The sequence below is a fragment of the Panulirus ornatus genome, chromosome 16 (assembly GCF_036320965.1).
Source record: "Panulirus ornatus isolate Po-2019 chromosome 16, ASM3632096v1, whole genome shotgun sequence".
Classification (NCBI taxonomy): domain Eukaryota; kingdom Metazoa; phylum Arthropoda; class Malacostraca; order Decapoda; family Palinuridae; genus Panulirus; species Panulirus ornatus.
Window position 1 is genome coordinate 44,175,187 of NC_092239.1, and position 25,000 is coordinate 44,200,186.

The 25,000-nt window shown below is 41.7% G+C and overlaps 1 protein-coding gene across 1 annotated transcript in view; it reads left to right on the plus strand.

Annotated features, from left to right (window-relative positions):
- LOC139754279 (uncharacterized) overlaps positions 1-25,000 on the plus strand; it is a 37,365-nt gene that overhangs the window by 4,584 nt on the left and 7,781 nt on the right. The window contains exons 2-3 of the mRNA XM_071671662.1: positions 1,501-1,547; positions 22,649-22,786. Of these exons, the coding sequence (XP_071527763.1) occupies positions 1,506-1,547; positions 22,649-22,786 (180 nt within the window). The 5' untranslated portion in view covers positions 1,501-1,505. The remainder of the gene's footprint in view (positions 1-1,500; positions 1,548-22,648; positions 22,787-25,000) is intronic.

Consider the following 25,000-nt stretch of genomic DNA (forward strand, 5'->3'; position numbering starts at 1 on the left):
AAATACTTAGAAAAGCAAATGGATTTGTATGTAGCATTTATGGATCTGAAGAAGGCATATGATAGAGTTGATAGAGATGCTCTGTGGAAGGTATTAAGAATATACGGTTTGGGAGGCAAGTTGTTAGAAGCAGTGAAAAATTTTTATCGAGGATAAGGCATGTGTACGTGTATATATATATATATATATATATATATATATATATATATATATATATATATATATATATATATATATATATATATATATATATATATATAGATATATAGATAGATAGATAGATGTGTGTGTGTGTGTGTGTAAGATTACTGTGTGGTTGTCACAGGAAAAGTGTCTTACTCTCGTACTGACCCGTCTCTGAGCTTGCAAACACATGTATTATGTCTTAAATTATCTCGTCCAAACATTAAGGAAGCATTTGTGTTTTTGCTTACTAGAGGACTTGTATAAATGCCGTATGTATTTTATAACTCTAAGAACCCACAGAAAATACTACAATGCTACGTTGGCTAAGGAAGCCAAGTCGAGAGGATGTTAGACGCCTCCCAACATGGACGACGTGTTTTGCGACGCAGTGTAAACAAACGTAATTTTTCAGGTATCCATAGATAGCAGCTGAATGTTGTTTGTGTGCACATTAGTAAACAATGAGAACTAATTTTGAAAAATCTAACAGAGGAAAACTGAGGTTTCCATGCACAGCCATGGAAAGTGTCATCGAAGAATGACACAAAAGAGTCGTTGTGTATGCCATGGTTTTAAATGGCGGCGATGCGCCAAAATTTGGCCTCAGCATCGCTCCAAGGTTCAAATGGCCACTACTCGATAGGCTCAAGTGGCAACCGTTGTTTCAAATGCCTACGCTGTATTTTTCTTTTTAATAAAATCAAATTCTTATGAAATTCGTTACAATGGGAGTTTTTTTTATGCGGTTAGGACTGAAAAATTTATTCTATAATGCATTTATTTATCTTCTGGATACTCATTACCTCACCTTTCATCCGAGATGACCATACTTACGTGATTGACCCACCATTGCGAATATTATAGAAAAATATCTATTTATGTCATGGTTCATCCTTCTGGTTCATCCCTGTGTTGATGTTTGTCATAATGTTGATTCTTGTCCATATGTTGGCGCCTGACTATAATTCTGTGTGTGTGCATGTTTTGGAGTCTGTTTGTAGTGTGTGCTTTTTCCCTAACCCTGGCTTCAAAGCGCGATGATGTAAATAACATGCCATCATGAATGTCAGCCAGTGAAGGGCCTGCCTCTAGGTGTCTTGAAGGTCACGAAGGAAAATACTAGGAGTAAAGATGAATGTATTAACACCGGTGGAACATAGACTTTGGAGAGTACCTTTATGTACTGGCCGAAGCTTACTCCACTAAGTGGTTAGGTTACGTCTCAGTTGATTATTGTATATTCACCTTCTCTGGTTACCCAGGTCTGTGTGTCTCCAGTGAGGAGAGTACTAACAACGCTCTGGTCTTCCACAGGAACAATGATGAACCCAGAGAACCCGACGTCTAAGGACCCAGCCCAGGTGAGCCACAGTATTTGTGCTATAGTTACTAGACTTACAGAACATGGCACAGGACACTAAAAACATGATATAGTTATAGATGGAACACTGGAGGTCCTGAATGGATTACAAGAAGTGGAGGAAATGTTGGTTGGCTGGTTATGTGGGCTTCAAGCCTATCAACTGGTAGGGTCGGTAAGTCTGTCAACTTCTAGTTATATCTAACACTCGAAAAACTTTAGACGTCTTTGAGAGTTCAAGATAATTCTGAGAATACTTGCACTTCACCAATATATATATATATATATATATATATATATATATATATATATATATATATATATATATATATATATATATATATATATATATATATATATATATATACATCATACAAACCTACAAACGATCGAACCCGGGACCCCTGGCTGTTGGAGGTTTGTATGTTCTATGAAGGTGCGCGTTTCTATGCACTATGTTAGTATGTGGTGTGAGGTGGTTTGATCGAATAAGTAATAATAGGGTCAGAGAGATGTGTGGTAATAAAAAGAGTGTGGTTGAGAGAGCAGAAGATGGTGTTTTGGAATGGTTTGGTCACATGGAGAGACAGAGGAAAGATTGACCAAGAGGATATATGTGTCAGAGGTGGAGTGAACGAAGAGAAGTGGGAGACCAAATTGGGGGTGGAAAGATGGAGTGAAAAAGATTTTGAGTGATCGGGGCCTGAACATGCAGGAGAGTGAAAGGCGTGCAAGGAATTGAGTGAATTGGATCGATGTGGTATACCGGGGTTGACGTGCTGTCAATGGATTGAACCAGGGCATGTGAAACGTTTGGGGTAAACCATGGAAAGTTATGTGGGGCCTGGATGTGGAAAGGGAGGTGTGGTTTCGGTGCATTATTACATGACAGCTAGAGACTGAGTGTGAACGAATGTGGCCTTTGTTGTCTTTTCCTAGCGCTACCTCGCACACATGAGGGGGGAGGGGGTTGTTGTTTCATGTGTGGCGGGGTGGCGATGGGAATGAATAAAGGCAGACAGTATGAATTATGTACTTGTGTATATATGTATATGTCTGTGTGTGTATATATATATATATATATATATATATATATATATATATATATATATATATATATATATATATATATATATATATATATATATATATATATGTGTATGCGTTGAGATGTATAGGTATGTATATTTGCATGTGTGGACGTGTATGTATATACATGCGTATGTGGGTGGGTTGGGCCATTCTTTTGTCTGTTTCCTTGCGCTACCTCGGTAACGCGAGACACAGCGACAAAGCAAAATAAATGAAATGAATAAATGAATAAATAAATAATATATATATATATATATATATATATATATATATATATATATATATATATATATATATATATATATATCCCTGGGGATAGGGGATTAAGAATACTTCCCACGTATTCCCTGCGTGTCGTAGAAGGCGACTAAAAGGGGAGGGAGCGGGGGGCTGGAAATCCTCCCTCTCGTTTTTTTTTTTTTTTTTTTTTTTTTTTTTTTTTTTTTTTTCAATTTTCCAAAAGAAGGAACAGAGAATTGGGCCAGGTGAGGGTATTCCCTCAAAGGCCCAGTCCTCTGTTCTTAACGCTACCTCGCTAATGCGGGAAATGGCGAATAGTTTGAAAGAAAGAAAAAGATATATATATATATATATACATATATATATATATATATATATATATATATATATATATATATATATATATATATATATATATATATATATATATATATATATATGTACATATATATATATATATATATATATATATATATATATATATATATATATATATATATATATATATATATATATATATATATATATATATATATATATCCCTGGGGATAGGGGAAAAAGAATACTTCCCACGTATTCCCTGCGTGTCGTAGAAGGCGACTAAAAGGGAAGGGAGCGGGGGGCTGGAAATCCTCCCCCTCTCTTTTTTTTCTTTTAATTTTCCAAAAGAAGGAACAGAGAAGAGGGCCAGGTGAGGATATTCCCTCAAAGGCCCAGTCCTCTGTTCTTAACGCAACCTCGCTATCGCGGGAAATGGCGAATAGTATGAAAAAAAAAAAAAAAAAATATATATATATATTCCTATGAGTCCACGGGGAAAATGAAACACGATATATATATATATATATATATATATATATATATATATATATATATATATATATATATATATATATATATATATATTTTTTTTTTTTTTTTTTTTTATTATTATACTTTGTCGCTGTCTCCCGCGTTTGCGAGGTAGCGCAAGGAAACAGACGAAAGAAATGGCCCCCCCCCCCATACACATGCATATACATACGTCCACACACGCAAATATACATACCTATACAGCTTTCCATGGTTTACCCCAGACGCTTCACATGCCTTGATTCAATCCACTGACAGCACGTCAACCCCGGTATACCACATCGCTCCAATTCACTCTATTCCTTGCCCTCCTTTCACCCTCCTGCATGTTCAGGCCCCTATCACACAAAATCTTTTTCACTCCATCTTTCCACCTCCAATTTGGTCTCCCTCTTCTCCTCGTTCCCTCCACCTCCGACACATATATCCTCTTGGTCAATCTTTCCTCACTCATTCTCTCCATTTGCCCAAACCACTTCAAAACACCCTCTTCTGCTCTCTCAACCACGCTCTTTTTATTTCCACACATCTCTCTTACCCTTACGTTACTCACTCGATCAAACCACCTCACACCACACATTGTCCTCAAACATCTCATTTCCAGCACATCCATCCTCCTGCGCACAACTCTATCCATAGCCCACGCCTCGCAACCATACAACATTGTTGGAACCACTATTCCTTCAAACATACCCATTTTTGCTTTCCGAGATAATGTTCTCGACTTCCACACATTCTTCAAGGCCCCCAGAATTTTCGCCCCCTCCCCCACCCTATGATCCACTTCCGCTTCCATGGTTCCATCCGCTGCCAGATCCACTCCCAGATATCTAAAACACTTCACTTCCTCCAGTTTTTCTCCATTCAAACTCACCTCCCAATTGACTTGACCCTCAGCCCTACTGTACCTAATAACCTTGCTCTTATTCACATTTACTCTTAACTTTCTTCTTCCACACACTTTACCAAACTCAGTCACCAGCTTCTGCAGTTTCTCACATGAATCAGCCACCAGCGCTGTATCATCAGCGAACAACAACTGACTCACTTCCCAAGCTCTCTCATCCCCAACAGACTTCATACTTGCCCCTCTTTCCAAAACTCTTGCATTCACCTCCCTAACAACCCCATCCATAAACAAATTAAACAACCATGGAGACATCACACACCCCTGCCGCAAACCTACATTCACTGAGAACCAATCACTTTCCTCTCTTCCTACACGTACACATGCCTTACATCCTCGATAAAAACTTTTCACTGCTTCTAACAACTTTCCTCCCACACCATATATTCTTAATACCTTCCACAGAGCATCTCTATCAACTCTATCATATGCCTTCTCCAGATCCATAAATGCTACATACAAATCCATTTGCTTTTCTAAGTATTTCTTACATACATTCTTCAAAGCAAACACCTGATCCACACATCCTCTACCACTTCTGAAACCACACTGCTCTTCCCCAATCTGATGCTCTGTACATGCCTTCACCCTCTCAATCAATACCCTCCCATATAATTTACCAGGAATACTCAACAAACTTATACCTCTGTAATTTGAGCACTCACTCTTATCCCCTTTGCCTTTGTACAATGGCACTATGCACGCATTCCGCCAATCCTCAGGCACCTCACCATGAGTCATACATACATTAAATAACCTTACCAACCAATCAACAATACAGTCACCCCCTTTTTTAATAAATTCCACTGCAATACCATCCAAACCTGCTGCCTTGCCGGCTTTCATCTTCCGCAAAGCTTTCACTACCTCTTCTCTGTTTAACAAATCATTTTCCCTAACCCTCTCACTTTGCACACCACCTCGACCAAAACACCCTATATCTGCCACTCTATCATCGAACACATTCAACAAACCTTCAAAATACTCACTCCATCTCCTTCTCACATCACCACTACTTGTTATCACCTCCCCATTTGCGCCCTTCACTGAAGTTCCCATTTGCTCCCTTGTCTTACGCACTTTATTTACCTCCTTCCAGAACATCTTTTTATTCTCCCTGAAATTTAATGATACTCTCTCACCCCAACTCTCATTTGCCCTTTTTTCACCTCTTGCACCTTTCTCTTGACCTCCTGTCTCTTTCTTTTATACATCTCCCACTCAATTGCATTTTTTCCCCTGCAAAAATCGTCCAAATGCCTCTCTCTTCTCTTTCACTAATACTCTTACTTCTTCATCCCACCACTCACTACCCTTTCTAATCAACCCACCTCCCACTCTTCTCATGCCACAAGCATCTTTTGCGCAATCCATCACTGATTCCCTAAATACATCCCATTCCTCCCCCACTCCCCTTACTTCCATTGCTCTCACCTTTTTCCATTCTGTACTCAGTCTCTCCTTGTACTTCCTCACACAGGTCTCCTTCCCAAGCTCACTTACTCTCACCACCCTCTTCACCCCAACATTCACTCTTCTTTTCCGAAAACCCATACAAATCTTCACCTTAGCCTCCACAAGATAATGATCAGACATCCCTCCAGTTGCACCTCTCAGCACATTAACATCCAAAAGTCTCTCTTTCGCACGCCTGTCAATTAACACGTAATCCAATAACGCTCTCTGGCCATCTCTCCTACTTACATAAGTATACTTATGTATATCGCGCTTTTTAAACCAGGTATTCCCAATCATCAGTCCTTTTTCAGCACATAAATCTACAAGCTCTTCACCATTTCCATTTACAACGCTGAACACCCCATGTATACCAATTATTCCCTCAACTGCCACATTACTCACCTTTGCATTCAAATCACCCATCACTATAACCCGGTCTCGTGCATCAAAACCACTAACACACTCATTCAGCTGCTCCCAAAACACTTGCCTCTCATGATCTTTCTTCTCATGCCCGGGTGCATATGCACCAATAATCACCCACCTCTCTCCATCAACTTTCAGTTTTACCCATATTAATCGAGAATTTACTTTCTTACATTCTATCACATACTCCCACAACTCCTGTTTCAGGAGTATTGCTACTCCTTCCCTTGCTCTTGTCCTCTCACTAACCCCTGACTTTACTCCCCAGACATTCCCAAACCACTCTTCCCCTTTACCCTTGAGCTTCGTTTCACTCAGAGCCAAAACATCCAGGTTCCTTTCCTCAAACACACTACCTATCTCTCCTTTTTTCACATCTTGGTTCCATCCACACACATTTAGGCACCCCACTCTGAGCCTTCGAGGAGGATGAGCACTCCCCGCGTGACTCCTTCTTCTGTTTCCCATTTTAGAAAGTTAATACAATATATATATATATATATATATATATATATATATATATATACCTCGCAAACGCGGGAGACAGCGACAAAGTATAATAAAAAAATAATAATAAATATATAGCGTTCTTAACCTGCATAATTTTACAGGCACTTAACTTGAACCTTAACATGTAACGAGGAGACATGACAAATGGTGTACGATAAGGCATGACTCATGGTCAGGTGTCGTGTCGTAACGCTTAAGACTGGACATGACGGATGATATTTCCTCAGAGGTCGTTTTGCAAAACATCGTGTGGCAAGTCATACATTACTGACAGTGACGCTGTGTTACGGTGACTTCAGTTAATACAATGATCGTCCAACTTGAAGAATCTTACCATATCATACCGGCCAACTTTCCTGGACTCTCTGGAGCGATCTCAGATTTGAGGAGGGGCGTTCGGGAATTTGATTCATTTTTTCTTTTCTTCAAAGAGTGTCTTAGATCATTACTGTATGTAACGGATTCTAATGTATACCATTTTTGTTACATTTCCTCCAAAAGGATATCTTTCATTGCTCAATGCACTGTTGCCATTGTCATAAGTCTTCTCTGTAAAGAATTACTTTCAGTTTATGGACTCCTGTGGGTTATAGGTTAGCGCTCCTGACTGACGTATTCACTGGCCGCCCAGCCAGGTCCGAATCCTGGCTGCGGCAGTCGGTCCACAGTCAATCCAGCTATGTTCATCCACCCCCAGGATTTGATCGATAAATTGGGTACCTAGTTCAGGCAAAGGTATATATGTTTTGGACAATCACATGTTTACCAAATGGCTTCCTAGCTTCGTCTCTTCGATGTATATCAACTGACTTATATTTCTCTCTTGTGTCTCCCATGATGATGTGATTATAATACGAAAGTGCACTTGGGAACTTATCGTGTTTCATTTTCCCCGTGGACTCATAGGAATATATATATATATATATATATATATATATATATATATATATATATATATATATATATATATATATATATATATATATATTTTTTTTTTTTTTCAAACTATTCGCCATTTCCCGCCTCAACGAGGTAGCGTTAAGAACAGAGTATATTGGAAAGGATCACAATTTTGCGCGTGATCAAGATATTCCTATGAGTCCACGGGGAAAATGAAACACGAAAAGTTCCTAAGTGCACTTTCGTGTAATAATCACATCATCAGGGGAGACACAAAGGAGAAATATAACAGTCAGTTGATATACATCGAAGAGAAGAAGCTAGGACGCCATTTGGTAAACATGTGATTGCCCAAAACATACAACGAGCGTTCATAAACTTATCATTTTACAAATCTTATCAACAATAAAGTTATCTAATTTGTATAGACCATCACTAATATTAAGATTATAATTCTTTGTGTATTTAATAATAGAAGATTCAATGATATTTCTCTTGGTAATAGAGTTAGAGGTAATAACTGAGATGGCGTTACTCCAGTCAATACAATGACATAGTTTTTTAACATGATTAAACAAGGCATTTGATCCTTGTCCCGTTCTTATACTATATTTATGTTGCTTAAGTCTAACAAAAAGATCCTTACCAGTCTGACCAACATAAAATTTATCACAGTTTCCACAACGAACTTTATAGATGCAACCAAGAGATGTGTGGATCAGGTGTTTGCTTTGAAGAATGTATGTGAGAAATACTTAGAAAAGCAAATGAATTTGTGTGTAGCCTTTATGGATCTGGAGAAGGCATATGATAGAGTTGATAGAGATGCTCTGTGGAAGGTACTAAGAGTATATGGTGTGGGAGGCAAGTTGTTAGAAGCAGTGAAAAGTTTTTATCGAGGATGTAAGGCATGTGTACGTGTAGGAAGAGAGGAAAGTGATTGGTTCTCAGTGAATGTAGGTTTGCGGCAGGGGTGTATGATGTCTCCATGGATGTTTAATTTGCTTATGGATGGGGTTGCTAGGGAGGTGAATGCAAGTTTTGGAAAGAGGGGCAAGTATGCAGTCTGTTGTGGATGAGAGAGCTTGGGAAGTGAGTCAGTTGTTCGCTGATGATACAGCGCTGGTGGCTGATTCGTGTGAGAAACTGCAGAAGCTGGTGACTGTGCTTGGTAAAGTGCGTGAAGGAAGAAAGCTAAGAGTAAATGAGAATAAGAGCAAGGTTATTAGGTACAGTAGTGTTGAGGGTCAAGTCAATTGGGAGGTAAGTCTGAATGGAGAAAAACTGGGGGAAGTGAATGGTTTTAGATGTCTGGGAGTGGATTTGGCAGCGGATGGAACCATGGAAGCAGAAGTGAATCATAGGGTGGGGGAGGGGACGAAAGTTCTGGGAGCGTTGAAGAATGTGTGGAAGTCGAGATCATTATCTCGGAAAGCAAAAATGGGTATGTTTGAAGGAATAATGGTTCCAACAATGTTATATGGTTGCGAGGCGTGAGCTATGAATAGAGTTGTGCGCAGGAGGGTGGATGTGCTGGAAATGAGATGTTTGAGGACAATATGTGGTGTGGGGTGGTTTGATCGAATAAGTAATAATAGGATAAGAAAGATGTGTGGTAATAAAAAGAGTGTGGCAGAGAGAGAGCAGAAGAGGGTGTTTTGAAATAGTTTGGTCACATGGAGAGAATGAGTGAGGAAAGGTTGACCAAGAGGGTATATGTGTCGGAGGTGGAGGGAAGGAGGACAAGTGGGAGACCAAATTGGAGGTGGAAGGATGGAGAGAAAAATATTTTGAGTGATCGGGGCCTGAACATGCAGGAGGGTGAAAGGCGTGTAAGGAATAGAGTGAATTGGAACGATGTGGTATACCGGGGTCGACGTGCTGTCAATGGATTGAACCAGGGCATGTGAAGCGTCTGGGGTAAACCATGGAAAGTTCTGTGGGGCCTGTATGTGGAAAGGGAGCTGTGGTTTCGGTGCATTATTACATGAAAGCTAGAGACTGAATGTGAACGAATGTGGCCTTTGTTGTCTTTTCCTAGCGCTACTTCGCGCACATGAGGGGGTAGGGGGTTGTAATTTCATGTGTGGCGGGGTGGCGATGGAATGAATAAAGGCAGACAGTATGAATTATGTACGTGTATATATGTATATGCCTGTTTGTGTATATATATGTATACGTTGAGATGTATAGGTATGTATATTTGAGTGTGTGGACGTGTATGTATATATATGTGTATGTGGGTGGGTTGGGCCATGCTTTCGTCTGTTTCCTTGCGCTACCTCGCTAACGCGGGAGACAGCGACAAAGCAAAGCATATATATATATATATATATATATATATATATATATATATATATATATATATATATATATATATATGCATCGTTAATGGCATGGCCTTGATTAAGGCCTCAGCTGCCCATGTTGTCTCAGCTAACAAAAACAAATTGTTTAAAAGTGTCAGAGTGCTGTTTAGCCCTGTAGCTACTGTTACGTAACACTGAAATCGTGTCCCACTTGTAACTTTACTCCCCAGGAACCTCACTTCCCAGTCATCAACACCCGTAATAAGTGCACGTCCTAGATAAGTTTGACGACGAAGTCTCAAACAATCGCCAGGATGTGATTTTTATCGTTCAGGTGGGGACGAACAATGCAGTTAATGGGAGATCGGAAGAAAATGCTAGCAAGGTATAGAGGACTTATTAACAAGTTCAAAGAAAGTCGGGATTGCTGCCAAGGTATGGGGATAAACAGAAGAATCGAAATTTTCTGTAAGGAGGTGGATAGTGTGTTTAGAATAGACCTGTGGGACCATTTAAGTATTGATAGATTTCTGTACGCTAGGGATGGTCTTCACTTAAATGGAATAGGGAAAGCCCGCCATGGCAGAGTACTGGATGAGAATATTAGGCATTTATTTTTTGATAGAGAAAAACTACTTAGGAGAGCAAATCATGGTCTAGCTAACGAAGGGACTAGGAGAGTGGGGGAGGGCGAGGGAGTGTCCTTGGCGGGGGGGAATCTGTGGGGAAGGGGAATTGAGGAACAAGGCGTCCAGTTTGACCACTATAAAGGTAGTGATAGAGGATGGATTGGGACCTTGGCGGTAGGGATCCTCGGGGAGTAGCGGTAACCTCACAGGCAGAAGAATAAGCGAAGGTCAGTTGGGGACAACTCAGGCAGTATAAGTAGCGGGTTAGCACAGCTACAGGTCAACTCTCTGGTAAGGCGGCAAACCCAGACAGATGGAGAACTGTCTCTCTCACGTTGCTGCACAAACAAACATTAACAGTGCTAATACCAACACGTATACCATCAGTAGAAAAAAGGCAAATTCAATCCAAAAATCAACTCTAAAGAAAATAAGTTTGATATAAACAAATGCACGGAGTATCATTACGAAACACGATGAACTTATATCGTATGCAGTTACTGAAAACCGAACATTATCGCAGTCCTAGAAACGTGGGTCAACTCTGAGAATAAACACTTAATCGTCGTGTTACCAATATCAGGACACAAACTATTTACGAAATATCGCTTGTACAGGGTAGGTGGTGTATTGATCTACGTTGATAACAGTCTAAGTACTATCAAGATAGGCAAAGTAAACACACACGCTTACGACTCTCTATATCTTGACATTACCGACAAATTCAAAAGTAAACTACGTCTCGGCGTTATTTACAGACGTCTTAAGCAAAAGAAGACGACGATAAGATGTTGTATAATGAAATCAAAACTATAGTAAACAGTAAAGAGTTTATGATAATAGTAAGAGACTTCAACAGTTAAATATAAACTGGAACATGTTAACATGTGACCGAGAGGGAACGAGACTAACGGAACTGATTGAAGACGCTCTTCTAGAACAGAACAGGTATTCAAAAAACCAAATAGAGGTGAACACATTCTTGATCTTGTCCTTACCAGTGACACAAACTTAATCAACTTTTGCGAAGTAGGTGAGAGTTTGTCATACAGCGATCATAGTTTGATTACATTAGAGATAGATTTAGTTTATGAAATAAATAACAATAAACTCTTGATCCTGGATTACAGGCGAGCAATTTTGAAAACATTAGACACGAAATTCGCTACGTTACGACTACAAACTATTTGGAAACTCTCTAACTAAAGTAAATGAAGTAAAAACCTTGGAGTTGTCATTAGCAACAACATGAAATACACCAAACAGGGTCAAGCAGCAAGGAAAAAGAGCAACCAAATGTTAGGTTTCAGAGCCAGAAACATAGACTACAAGACACCAGAAACAATTCGAACGCTTTATGATTCTCTAGGAAGACCACATCTTGAATATGCAGTCCATTTTCGGTTCCCTAACTATAAAAAAGACTAGGAAAAATTAGAGCAAGTACGAAGACGTACGATTAAGTTCTTCCCATCCCTTAGAAATCTGGCATACGAAGAGAGCTTATGGGAGCTCTTCGCCCATAAAAAACGTAACTTCGCGGCTACGTAATCCAAGTGTTCGAAGTTCTGAACAAGTTCGATAAAGTAAATCAGGAACATCTTTTAGAAATACAAGAAAATACGGTTACCAGGACAAATGGAATGAAATTCAAAGGTAAAAGATGTAGTACGGACGTGGGAAAAAGCTTCTTTTGCAATAGGTGTGTTGAGCACTGCAATAAGTTCCCGGCAGACGTAGTGAATGCTAAGACTATAAACACCTTCAAAAGTCGTTTAGACAAATATTATATAGATTCAGGTATACTCTTGAGAAAAACGTCAGAATAAACTGTATAAACGACAGTTGTAACGGGGACACTAGAAAGCTAATGCAGTAGCAGAGGGGAGTCGGTGATACCTTAAAAGCTGCTGAACGGAATTACGTTTTCTTGTCATTTCTTTTTCACCAGACAACCCAGTCGTGGGCCAATCAGGCCTTCCATTGTCTGTCTTTTTCATGGAAACTCACTTCGCTGCGATTCGCTTCCGACGGTTATACGAAACCAGAGTAGTGTCAGATTTACTGGTTACTATGTACCCACCAAGTGATGAGTTCAGAGATAGACAGAGTATTTTATATTAAATCTTTAAACGCTTTAATGTAAAGTAAAGCAACGGTCGTCCATCGAGAAGTGATGTTCAATTATTCAGTGTTTGTTTCTACGTAAGAATAATGTTGACAACTGTTGTTCAGTATAAGCATAGAGCTTATTGATGATAGTAACGTAAAAGTATTATAGAAAATATAGAAAAAGTAGCATGGAATTCCCACATATGGATGTAGATTAAGAGAAACAATGATGATCTCTCCGATGTTGAGTTGTTTCCAGTGGTGATTGCCTATGACGGACATAATAACCTACAGACTTCACTCGATTATTCCCTCGTTTTTTGATCTAGCCGTCTAGACATGTTGGGTTAATCACTTGTCTCATTCCGTGACTTATTCAGTCATCGTTTTTATCAAACGTGTTTTGCAATAAGGTTTGGGGAGAAATGTCGAGAAGATTTCTACAACAACGAGTCAGTAGTACATGAAACGGTAATTTTATATATATCATTGTCACTATCCACCATATGAACATGGCCCCAGTCACTGACAGAAGCTCTCAAGGAGGCCAAATCCATAGTGCATGAAAAAGGAAATTGAAAAGAAGAGAGATTGAGAGGAAATACCAACATACTAGTTAAATGAAGAATATACGTGTATGGGGAAAGTTCTCGTTACGGACACAGCAATCAATACACATCATAGTATACAAAGTTTGGATTGCACAAAGTAATCATTCTTCAAGTGGAAGGAGTGGAATCCACTAGTGTAATCCACTCAGCATCAGCACCCTTACCATTAGGTTGTAAAGATGTTATTAGGCTTTCTAGGATGTCTTGCCATTATTCATTTTATTAAATAGACAAAGTCAGTGGCACCTCGAACTGTATTGCACAATTTGCCTGCTGCTCCGGCCATCGCGGGGACAATGAGGATTGGATATCGAGGAGCTTGTAGGGTAATGGCTATAATTTTTGAGGATTTACTTGAATGTTTCTCCCTATGAGTACGATGTTACCACCCTTGAGTACGATGTTACGACTCTTGAGTCCGATGTTACGACCCTTGAGTACGATGTTAGGACTCTTGAGTCCGATGTTACGACCCTTGAGTACGATGTTACGACTCTTGAGTTCGATGTTACGACCCTTGAGTACGATGTTACGACTCTTGAGTCCGATGTTACGACCCTTGAGTACGATGTTACAACTCTTGAGTTCGATGTTACGACCCTTGAGTCCGATGTTACGACTCTTGAGTCCGATGTTACGACCCTTGAGTACGATGTTACAACTCTTGAGTTCGATGTTACGACCCTTGAGTACGATGTTACGACTCTTGAGTCCAATGTTACGACCCTTGAGCACGATGTTACAACTCATGAGTCCGATGTTACGACCCTTGAGTATGAGTTACGACTCCTGAGTCCGATGTTACGACTCTTGAGTCGATGTTACGACCCTTGAGTACGATGTTACAACTCTTGAGTTCGATGTTACGACCTTGAGTACGATGTTACGACTCTTGAGTCCGATGTTACGACCCTTGAGCACGATGTTACAACTCATGAGTCCGATGTTACGACCTTGAGTACGATGTTACAACTCATGAGTCCGATGTTACGACCTTGAGTACGATGTTACCACCCTTGAGTACGATGTTAGGACTCTTGAGTCCGATGTTACGACCCTTGAGTATGAGTTACGACTCCTGAGTCCGATGTTACGACCTTGAGTACGATGTTACCACCCTTGAGTACGATGTTACGACTCTTGAGTCGATGTTACGACCCTTGAGTCCGATGTTACGACCTTGAGTACGATGTTACGACTCTTGAGTCCGATGTTACGACCCTTGAGTACGATGTTACAACTCTTGAGTTCGATGTTACGACCTTGAGTACGATGTTAGGACTCTTGAGTCCGATGTTACGACTCTTGAGTCCGATGTTACGACCTTGAGTACGATGTTACAACTCATGAGTCCGATGTTACGACCTTGAGTACGATGTTACAACTCTTGAGTTCGATGTTACGACCTTGAGTACGATGTTACCACCCTTGAGTACGATGTTACCACCCTTGAGTACGATGTTACCACCCTTGAGTACGATGTTAGGACTCTTGAGTCCGATGTTACGACCTTGAGTACGATGTTACAACTCTTGAGTTCGATGTTACGACCTTGAGTACGATGTTAGGACTCTTGAGTCCGATGTTACGACCCTTGAGTATGAGTTACGACTCCTGAGTCCGATGTTACGACCTTGAGTACGATGTTACAACTCTTGAGTTCGATGTTACGACCCTTGAGTACGATGTTAGGACTCTTGAGTCCGATGTTACGACCTTGAGTACGATGTTACCACCCTTGAGTACGATGTTACGACTCTTGAGTCGATGTTACGACCTTGAGTACGATGTTACAACTCTTGAGTTCGATGTTACGACCTTGAGTACGATGTTAGGACTCTTGAGTCCGATGTTACGACTCTTGAGTCCGATGTTACGACCCTTGAGTACGATGTTACAACTCTTGAGTTCGATGTTACGACCTTGAGTACGATGTTACAACTCATGAGTCCGATGTTACGACCCTTGAGTATGAGTTACGACTCCTGAGTCCGATGTTACGACCTTGAGTACGATGTTACGACTCTTGAGTCGATGTTACGACCCTTGAGTACGATGTTACAACTCTTGAGTTCGATGTTACGACCTTGAGTACGATGTTACAACTCATGAGTCCGATGTTACGACCTTGAGTACGATGTTACAACTCATGAGTCCGATGTTACGACCTTGAGTACGATGTTAGGACTCTTGAGTCCGATGTTACGACCTTGAGTACGATGTTACAACTCATGAGTCCGATGTTACGACCCTTGAGTACGATGTTAGGACTCTTGAGTCCGATGTTACGACTCTTGAGTCGATGTTACGACCCTTGAGTATGAGTTACGACTCCTGAGTCCGATGTTACGACCTTGAGTACGATGTTACGACTCTTGAGTCGATGTTACGACCCTTGAGTACGATGTTAGGACTCTTGAGTCCGATGTTACGACCTTGAGTACGATGTTACCACCCTTGAGTACGATGTTACCACCCTTGAGTACGATGTTAGGACTCTTGAGTCCGATGTTACGACCCTTGAGTACGATGTTACAACTCTTGAGTTCGATGTTACGACCTTGAGTACGATGTTACAACTCTTGAGTTCGATGTTACGACCCTTGAGTATGAGTTACGACTCCTGAGTCCGATGTTACGACCTTGAGTACGATGTTACCACCCTTGAGTACGATGTTACCACCCTTGAGTACGATGTTACAACTCATGAGTCCGATGTTACGACCTTGAGTACGATGTTACGACTCTTGAGTCCGATGTTACGACCTTGAGTACGATGTTACGACTCTTGAGTCGATGTTACGACCCTTGAGTATGAGTTACGACTCCTGAGTCCGATGTTACGACCCTTGAGTACGATGTTACCACCCTTGAGTACGATGTTAGGACTCTTGAGTCCGATGTTACGACCTTGAGTACGATGTTACCACCCTTGAGTACGATGTTACAACTCATGAGTCCGATGTTACGACCTTGAGTACGATGTTACAACTCTTGAGTTCGATGTTACGACCTTGAGTACGATGTTAGGACTCTTGAGTCCGATGTTACGACCCTTGAGTACGATGTTACAACTCTTGAGTTCGATGTTACGACCTTGAGTACGATGTTAGGACTCTTGAGTCCGATGTTACGACCTTGAGTACGATGTTACAACTCTTGAGTTCGATGTTACGACCTTGAGTACGATGTTACCACCCTTGAGTACGATGTTACCACCCTTGAGTACGATGTTAGGACTCTTGAGTCCGATGTTACGACCTTGAGTACGATGTTAGGACTCTTGAGTCCGATGTTACGACCCTTGAGTATGAGTTACGACTCCTGAGTCCGATGTTACGACCCTTGAGTATGAGTTACGACTCCTGAGTCCGATGTTACGACCCTTGAGTATGAGTTACGACTCCTGAGTCCGATGTTACGACCCTTGAGTACGATGTTAGGACTCTTGAGTCCGATGTTACGACCCTTGAGTACGATGTTAGGACTCTTGAGTCCGATGTTACGGACCCTTGAGTACGATGTTAGGACTCTTGAGTCCGATGTTACGACCTTGAGTACGATGTTACAACTCTTGAGTTCGATGTTACGACCTTGAGTACGATGTTACAACTCTTGAGTTCGATGTTACGACCTTGAGTACGATGTTACCACCCTTGAGTACGATGTTAGGACTCTTGAGTCCGATGTTACGACCTTGAGTACGATGTTACAACTCATGAGTCCGATGTTACGACCCTTGAGTATGAGTTACGACTCCTGAGTCCGATGTTACGACCTTGAGTACGATGTTAGGACTCTTGAGTCCGATGTTACGACCCTTGAGTATGAGTTACGACTCCTGAGTCCGATGTTACGACCTTGAGTACGATGTTAGGACTCTTGAGTCCGATGTTACGACCTTGAGTACGATGTTACAACTCTTGAGTTCGATGTTACGACCTTGAGTACGATGTTAGGACTCTTGAGTCCGATGTTACGACCTTGAGTACGATGTTAGGACTCTTGAGTCCGATGTTACGACCTTGAGTACGATGTTAGGACTCTTGAGTCCGATGTTACGACCTTGAGTACGATGTTAGGACTCTTGAGTCCGATGTTACGACCTTGAGTACGATGTTACAACTCTTGAGTACGATGTTACGACTCTTGAGTCGATGTTACGACCCTTGAGTACGATGTTAGGACTCTTGAGTCCGATGTTACGACCCTTGAGCACGATGTTACAACTCTTGAGTTCGATGTTACGACCTTGAGTACGATGTTAGGACTCTTGAGTCCGATGTTACGACCTTGAGTACGATGTTACGACTCTTGAGTCGATGTTACGACCCTTGAGTACGATGTTACAACTCATGAGTCCGATGTTACGACCTTGAGTACGATGTTACAACTCTTGAGTTCGATGTTACGACCCTTGAGTATGAGTTACGACTCCTGAGTCCGATGTTACGACCTTGAGTACGATGTTACAACTCATGAGTCCGATGTTACGACCTTGAGTACGATGTTACCACCCTTGAGTACGATGTTACAACTCATGAGTCCGATGTTACGACCTTGAGTACGATGTTAGGACTCTTGAGTCCGATGTTACGACCTTGAGTACGATGTTAGGACTCTTGAGTCCGATGTTACGACCTTGAGTACGATGTTACGACTCTTGAGTCGATGTTACGACCCTTGAGTATGAGTTACGACTCCTGAGTCCGATGTTACGACCCTTGAGTATGAGTTACGACTCCTGAGTCCGATGTTACGACCCTTGAGTATGAGTTACGACTCCTGAGTCCGATGTTACGACCTTGAGTACGATGTTAGGACTCTTGAGTCCGATGTTACGACCTTGAGTACGATGTTACGACTCTTGAGTCGATGTTACGACCCTTGAGTATGAGTTACGACTCCTGAGTCCGATGTTACGACCTTGAGTACGATGTTACCACCCTTGAGTACGATGTTAGGACTCTTGAGTCCGATGTTACGACCCTTGAGCACGATGTTACAACTCTTGAGTTCGATGTTACGACCTTGAGTACGATGTTACGACTCTTGAGTCGATGTTACGACCCTTGAGTATGAGTTACGACTCCTGAGTCCGATGTTACGACCTTGAGTACGATGTTAGGACTCTTGAGTCCGATGTTACGACCTTGAGTACGATGTTACCACCCTTGAGTACGATGTTACAACTCTTGAGTTCGATGTTACGACCTTGAGTACGATGTTAGGACTCTTGAGTCCGATGTTACGACCTTGAGTACGATGTTACCACCCTTGAGTACGATGTTACAACTCATGAGTCCGATGTTACGACCCTTGAGCACGATGTTACAACTCATGAGTCCGATGTTACGACCTTGAGTACGATGTTACGACTCTTGAGTCGATGTTACGACCCTTGAGTACGATGTTACAACTCATGAGTCCGATGTTACGACCCTTGAGTATGAGTTACGACTCCTGAGTCCGATGTTACGACCTTGAGTACGATGTTACCACCCTTGAGTACGATGTTACAACTCATGAGTCCGATGTTACGACCTTGAGTACGATGTTACCACCCTTGAGTACGATGTTACAACTCATGAGTCCGATGTTACGACCTTGAGTACGATGTTACAACTCATGAGTCCGATGTTACGACCTTGAGTACGATGTTAGGACTCTTGAGTCCGATGTTACGACCCTTGAGTACGATGTTACCACCCTTGAGTACGATGTTAGGACTCTTGAGTCCGATGTTACGGACCCTTGAGTACGATGTTACGACTCTTGAGTCCGATGTTACGACCCTTGAGCACGATGTTACAACTCATGAGTCCGATGTTACGACCTTGAGTACGATGTTACCACCCTTGAGTACGATGTTACAACTCTTGAGTTCGATGTTACGACCCTTGAGTACGATGTTACGACTCTTGAGTCCGATGTTACGACCTTGAGTACGATGTTACAACTCATGAGTCCGATGTTACGACCTTGAGTACGATGTTAGGACTCTTGAGTCCGATGTTACGACTCTTGAGTCGATGTTACGACCCTTGAGTACGATGTTAGGACTCTTGAGTCCGATGTTACGACCTTGAGTACGATGTTACAACTCTTGAGTTCGATGTTACGACCCTTGAGCACGATGTTACAACTCTTGAGTTCGATGTTACGACCCTTGAGTATGAGTTACGACTCCTGAGTCCGATGTTACGACCCTTGAGCACGATGTTACAACTCTTGAGTTCGATGTTACGACCTTGAGTACGATGTTAGGACTCTTGAGTCCGATGTTACGACCTTGAGTACGATGTTACGACTCTTGAGTCCGATGTTACGACCTTGAGTACGATGTTACCACCCTTGAGTACGATGTTAGGACTCTTGAGTCCGATGTTAGGTGAAAAAGAGTGCAAATGAGAGTTGGGGTGAGAGAGTATCATTAGATTTTATGGAGAATAAGATGTTTTGGAAGGAGGTAAATAAAGTGCGTAAGACTAGAGAACAAATGGGAACATCGGTGAAGGGGGCTAATGGGGTGATAACAAGTAGTGGTGTTGTGAGAAGGAGATGGAGTGAGTATTTTGAAGGTTTGTTGAATGTGTTGCATGATGGAGTGGCAGATGTAGGGTGTTTTGGTCGAGGTGGTGTGCTGTGCGAAGGGTCAGTGAGAATGGTTTGGTAAGCAGAGAAGAGGTAGTGAAAGCTTTGCGGAAGATGAAAGTCGGCAAGGCGGCGGGTTTGGATGGTATTGCAGTGGAATTTATTTAAAAAGGGGGTGACTATGTTGACTGGTTGGTGAGGATATTCAATGTTTATATGGATCTTGGTGAAGTGCCTGAGGATTGGCGGAATGCATGCATAGTGCCATTGTCAAAGGAAAAGGGGATAAAGGTGAGTGTTCAAATTATAGATGTATAGGTTTGTTGAGTATTCCTGGGAAACTATATAGGAAGGTATTGTTGAGAGGGGTGAAGGCATGTACAGAGCATCAGACTAGGGGAGAGCAGTGTGGTTAAAGAAGTGATAGAGTATGTGTGGATCAGGTGTTTGCTTCGAAGAATGTATGTGAGAAATACTTAGAAAAACAAATGGATTTGTATGTAGCATTTATGAATCTGGAGAAGGCATATGATAGAGTTGATAGAGATGCTCTGTGGAAGGTATTAAGAGAATATGGTGTGGGAGGCAAGTTGCTAGAAGCAGTGAAAAGATTTTATCGAGGATGGAAGGCATGTGTACGAGTAGGAATAGAGGAAAGTGATTAGTTCTCAGTGAATGTAGGTTTGCAGCAGGGGTGCGTGATGTCTCCATGGTTGTTCAATTTGTTGATGGATGGGGTAGTTAGGGAGGTGAATGTAAGAGTTTTGGAGAGAGGGGCAAGTATGCAGTCTGTTGTGGATCAGAGGGCTTAGGAAGTGAGTCAGTTGTTCGCTGATGATACAGCGTTGTGGCTGATTCAGATGAGAAACTGCAGAAGCTGGTGACTGAGTTTGGTAACGTGTGTGAAAGAAGAAAGCTGAGAGTAAATGTGAATAAGAGCAAGGTTATTAGGTACAGTAGGGTTGAGGAACAAGTCAATTAGGAGGTAAGTTTGAATGGAAAAAAACTGGAGGAAGTGAAGTGTTTTAGATATCTGGGAGTGGATCTGGCAGCGGATGGAACCATGGAAGTAGAAGTGAGTCACAGGATGGGGGAGGGGGCGAAGGTTCTGGGAGAGTTGAAGAATGTGTGGAAGTCGAGAACATTATCTCGGAAAGCAAAAATGGGTATGTTTGAGGGAATAGTTGTTCCAACAATGTTACATGGTTGCGAGGCGTGGGCTATAGATAGGATTGTGCGGAGGAGGGTGGATGTGTTGGAAATGAGATATTTGAGAACAATATGTGGTGTGAGGTGGTTTGATCGAGTGAGTGATGAAAGGGTAAGAGAGATATGTGGTAATAAAAAGAGTGTGGTTGAGAGAGCAGAAGTGGGTGTATTGAAATGGTTTGGTCACACGGAGAGAATGAGTGAGGAACGATTGACCAAGAGGATATGTGTCAGAGGTGGAGGGAACGAGAAAAAGTGGGAGACCAAATTGGAGGTGGAAGGATGTAGCGAAAAAGATTTTGAGCGATCGGGGCCTGAACATGCAGGAGGGTGAAAGGCGTGCAAGGAATAGAGTGAATTGGAACGATGTGGTATACCGGGGTCGACGTGCTGTCAGTGGATTGAACCAGGGTATGTGAAGCGTCGTGGGTAAACCATGGAAAGTTTTGTGGGGCTTGGATGTGGAAAGGGAGATGTGGTTTCGGTGCATTTTACATGGCAGCTAGAGACTGAATGTGAACGAATGTGGCCTTTGTTGTCTCTTTTCCTAGCGCTACCTCGCGTACATGCGGGGGGAGGGGGCTGTCATTTCATGTGTGGCGGGGTGGCAACGGGAATGAATAAGGGCAGACAGTATGAAATATGTACATGTGTATAAATGGAAATGTCTGCGTGTGTATATAGATGTATAGATATATATATATGTGCTGCGTGTGGACGTGTATGTAAATACATGTGTATGTGGGTGGGTTGGGCCATTCTTTCGTCTGTTTCCTTGCGCTACCTCGCCCAATGATTTTTCAATCTTTATATCTAGTTTGTGTTACGGTGTCTGGTTTAAAGTCGATAGACATAAAATCCAACAACATGCATTCCAGATATTTAGCAATAGCAAACCTTAAAGTAATGAGGTTAGATATTTAGAATATCATCAAAGTTGTATCACAATTCTATAGAATAGGAGAGATCTTGACAGTTAACAACGATTTCGGTAATTTGCCAATTACTGTCGTCTATTATCAAAAAGCGTGTGCAAATAACTTCAGTCAATTAGTGTATCATTGTCCACTTTTTGAACCAAATCATTATTTCCTTCTGAGAGAAATATTATGTTTATTTCATCATCCATGTTTATATAACAAATCCCCTTTAATGTAAATGTTGCTGGTGTCAATAACTATCGACAATATAGCGGCCATTTCTTACGACTTAATGAAGATTGCAGTCTTGTTTTAAACTGATGTTGTGTGCAGATGGCGGCCAGGACCCGGCTGGAGGAGACGCAGCAGCAGGTCAATGACGTGGTGGGAATCATGAAGACCAACGTGGAGCGCATCATGGAGCGGGAAGAGAGGCTAACGGAGCTGGACCAGCGAGCCAGTAACCTCACGGTCTGTCCTCTTTCTTTGGTTCAGGTGGGCCCCGTCCACAGCCAACCCGCCCGATGATGGCTTGTTGGCTGTGTGGCGGTACCTGTCTGTGGCGCGTTCGCGGGGTGAAAGAACTTTTGGCTTGTAGAGTCTCGTGTTTAATCTTATGTAAATGAGGCCTACGTATAAACACACACACATGCTCTGCGTTTTCTTTCTGTTACCTCCACCTTGGACATGTATTTCCATTTAGTCCTTTTGAGTCTGTCTTCATCTATTATTTCCAAACGACCAAACTACTTCAGCACGCCCCATTCAGCTCTGGGTCATACTCTACCTACCGCCACACCTCCTTCGCTTCTCTCTTACGGTTTTCTTCCTGTCAGGACCAACTCTCCTCACGCCGCATGTTGCTCTCGAGTATTTCATATCGATACATCCATCCTTTCCATTCTTTTGTATTTAGGGCCCATGATTAACACCACTGCAGCACCTATGGGATAGCTATACCATGAGACATACCCAACTTTATCTTTGCACTCCTCAGTGTGTCCTTGACTCTTCACTTCAGCTCTCATAGTTCCATTTGTTGCTTTGTTCGCTTCCAGGTATCCGTAACGCTCCACCTCCTCCAGGTTCTCTTCATTCAGACTCGCATTCAAACCACCCCATCTTTCCTCACTCCTGTGCCTCAAAACCTTACTCTCATTCACGTTTACTCTCAACTCCCTCTCTCATTCCTCCAAGCGCTACCTCTTCACAAACGGTCACATTCTACCTTCCACATACCACAGACTTTACTGGTACACTTAAGCACTGCTTCCCTAAATAGCTTTGATTCCTCTGCCGTTGCCCAAATTTCGTTTATTCTCACCTTAAAAGCCGCTCTTCACCCAGTTTGTTCTGGCTCTTTCACTACCCTTCTCAGAACCATGTCATTTCCTCTTTTCTTACTGCCAATGGAGATTTTCACAGACGCCTCCACCAAGAAGTGGTCAGACATCCCGCTAACTTCTCCTCTCAACACATTCACAGCCAACAGTCTCTTATTAGTACATAATCTAGTAATGCCTGTTCACCCAAACCAACTCACCCACGTAAATTCATGTAGCTATCTTTTTTAGACTGTGTACTTCCGATTATAATTATCAATCCTTATTTTAGGCCACAACGCCACAAGATCTTTACCATTTCCATAGACCCAAGATTACACCTTGTCTTGATTTCAGATCTCTCACCGCTGATACTCGATCTCTTGCATCGAAACTGCTGATGGACTCACTCAACAACTCTTGAAAGACTCGCCTTTCTTTCTCACTTCCCTCAGAACCAGGGGCCGTATACAGAAAAATTCTTAGATTTCTGCTTATTTTTATGCTTAGCTGAGCAAGTGACTTAAGTGCCACGCAGAAAAGGACCAAGCACGATGCTTAGCAAAACTTAAGCATAAGATTTAAAAAGTATGAAATGCAGTTTGGATCAAAATATTTGTCGTCTGCTAAGCAAATACTTAAGCGTAGGGCAGCTTTCAGAAACATGTTTAGCAAAATTCTTAAAGTTAAGTGAAATTCTTTGGGGTTAAGCATACCTAAGCATTCTAAGAAGTCTTCTGCATACGGCCCCAGATGCATAAACACTGACCATCACCCACTTCACGTAATTTACTTTAGTCTGGATCTCACTTCCTTACGCTTTTTTAACACACTCCTACACCACCTTCACTTGAAGTGCCACCGCCTCCTTTTCTCTAACTCTTGCACTAAACCCCAGACTTTAACCCTCGAACACTCCCAAGCAATTCCTAAATTTTCCTCTTGAGCATATTTTCACTCAGTGCCAGAACATCCAACTTCCTCTACCCACACATACTACCTATCTTCCCCTCATCACGCACGTTGACACCTCAACCTGAGCCTTCGATGAAGATGAGCACTCCTCGCATGGCTCCTTCTTCTGTTCTCACATTTGGTAAACTGAAAAGAGGGCCGAGAGGATTTCCAGCCCCCAGTTTGGCTTCTTTTAGTCGCCTTGTAGGACACGTAGATTTTTTCTCCCTATCCCCGGGATATGATTACACTGGTCAATTTTTATTTTCTTTTTTTGTCCGACGAAATAGAATAGGACCTTATAGTACTTTTTTTTCGCTGAATTTGAATGTTTTTAGAATTTTTCTGTCAGGAATGGTTTTGAAGTGAGAAAGCAACTAAATTTTACAATAGGTGTATATTGCTCATT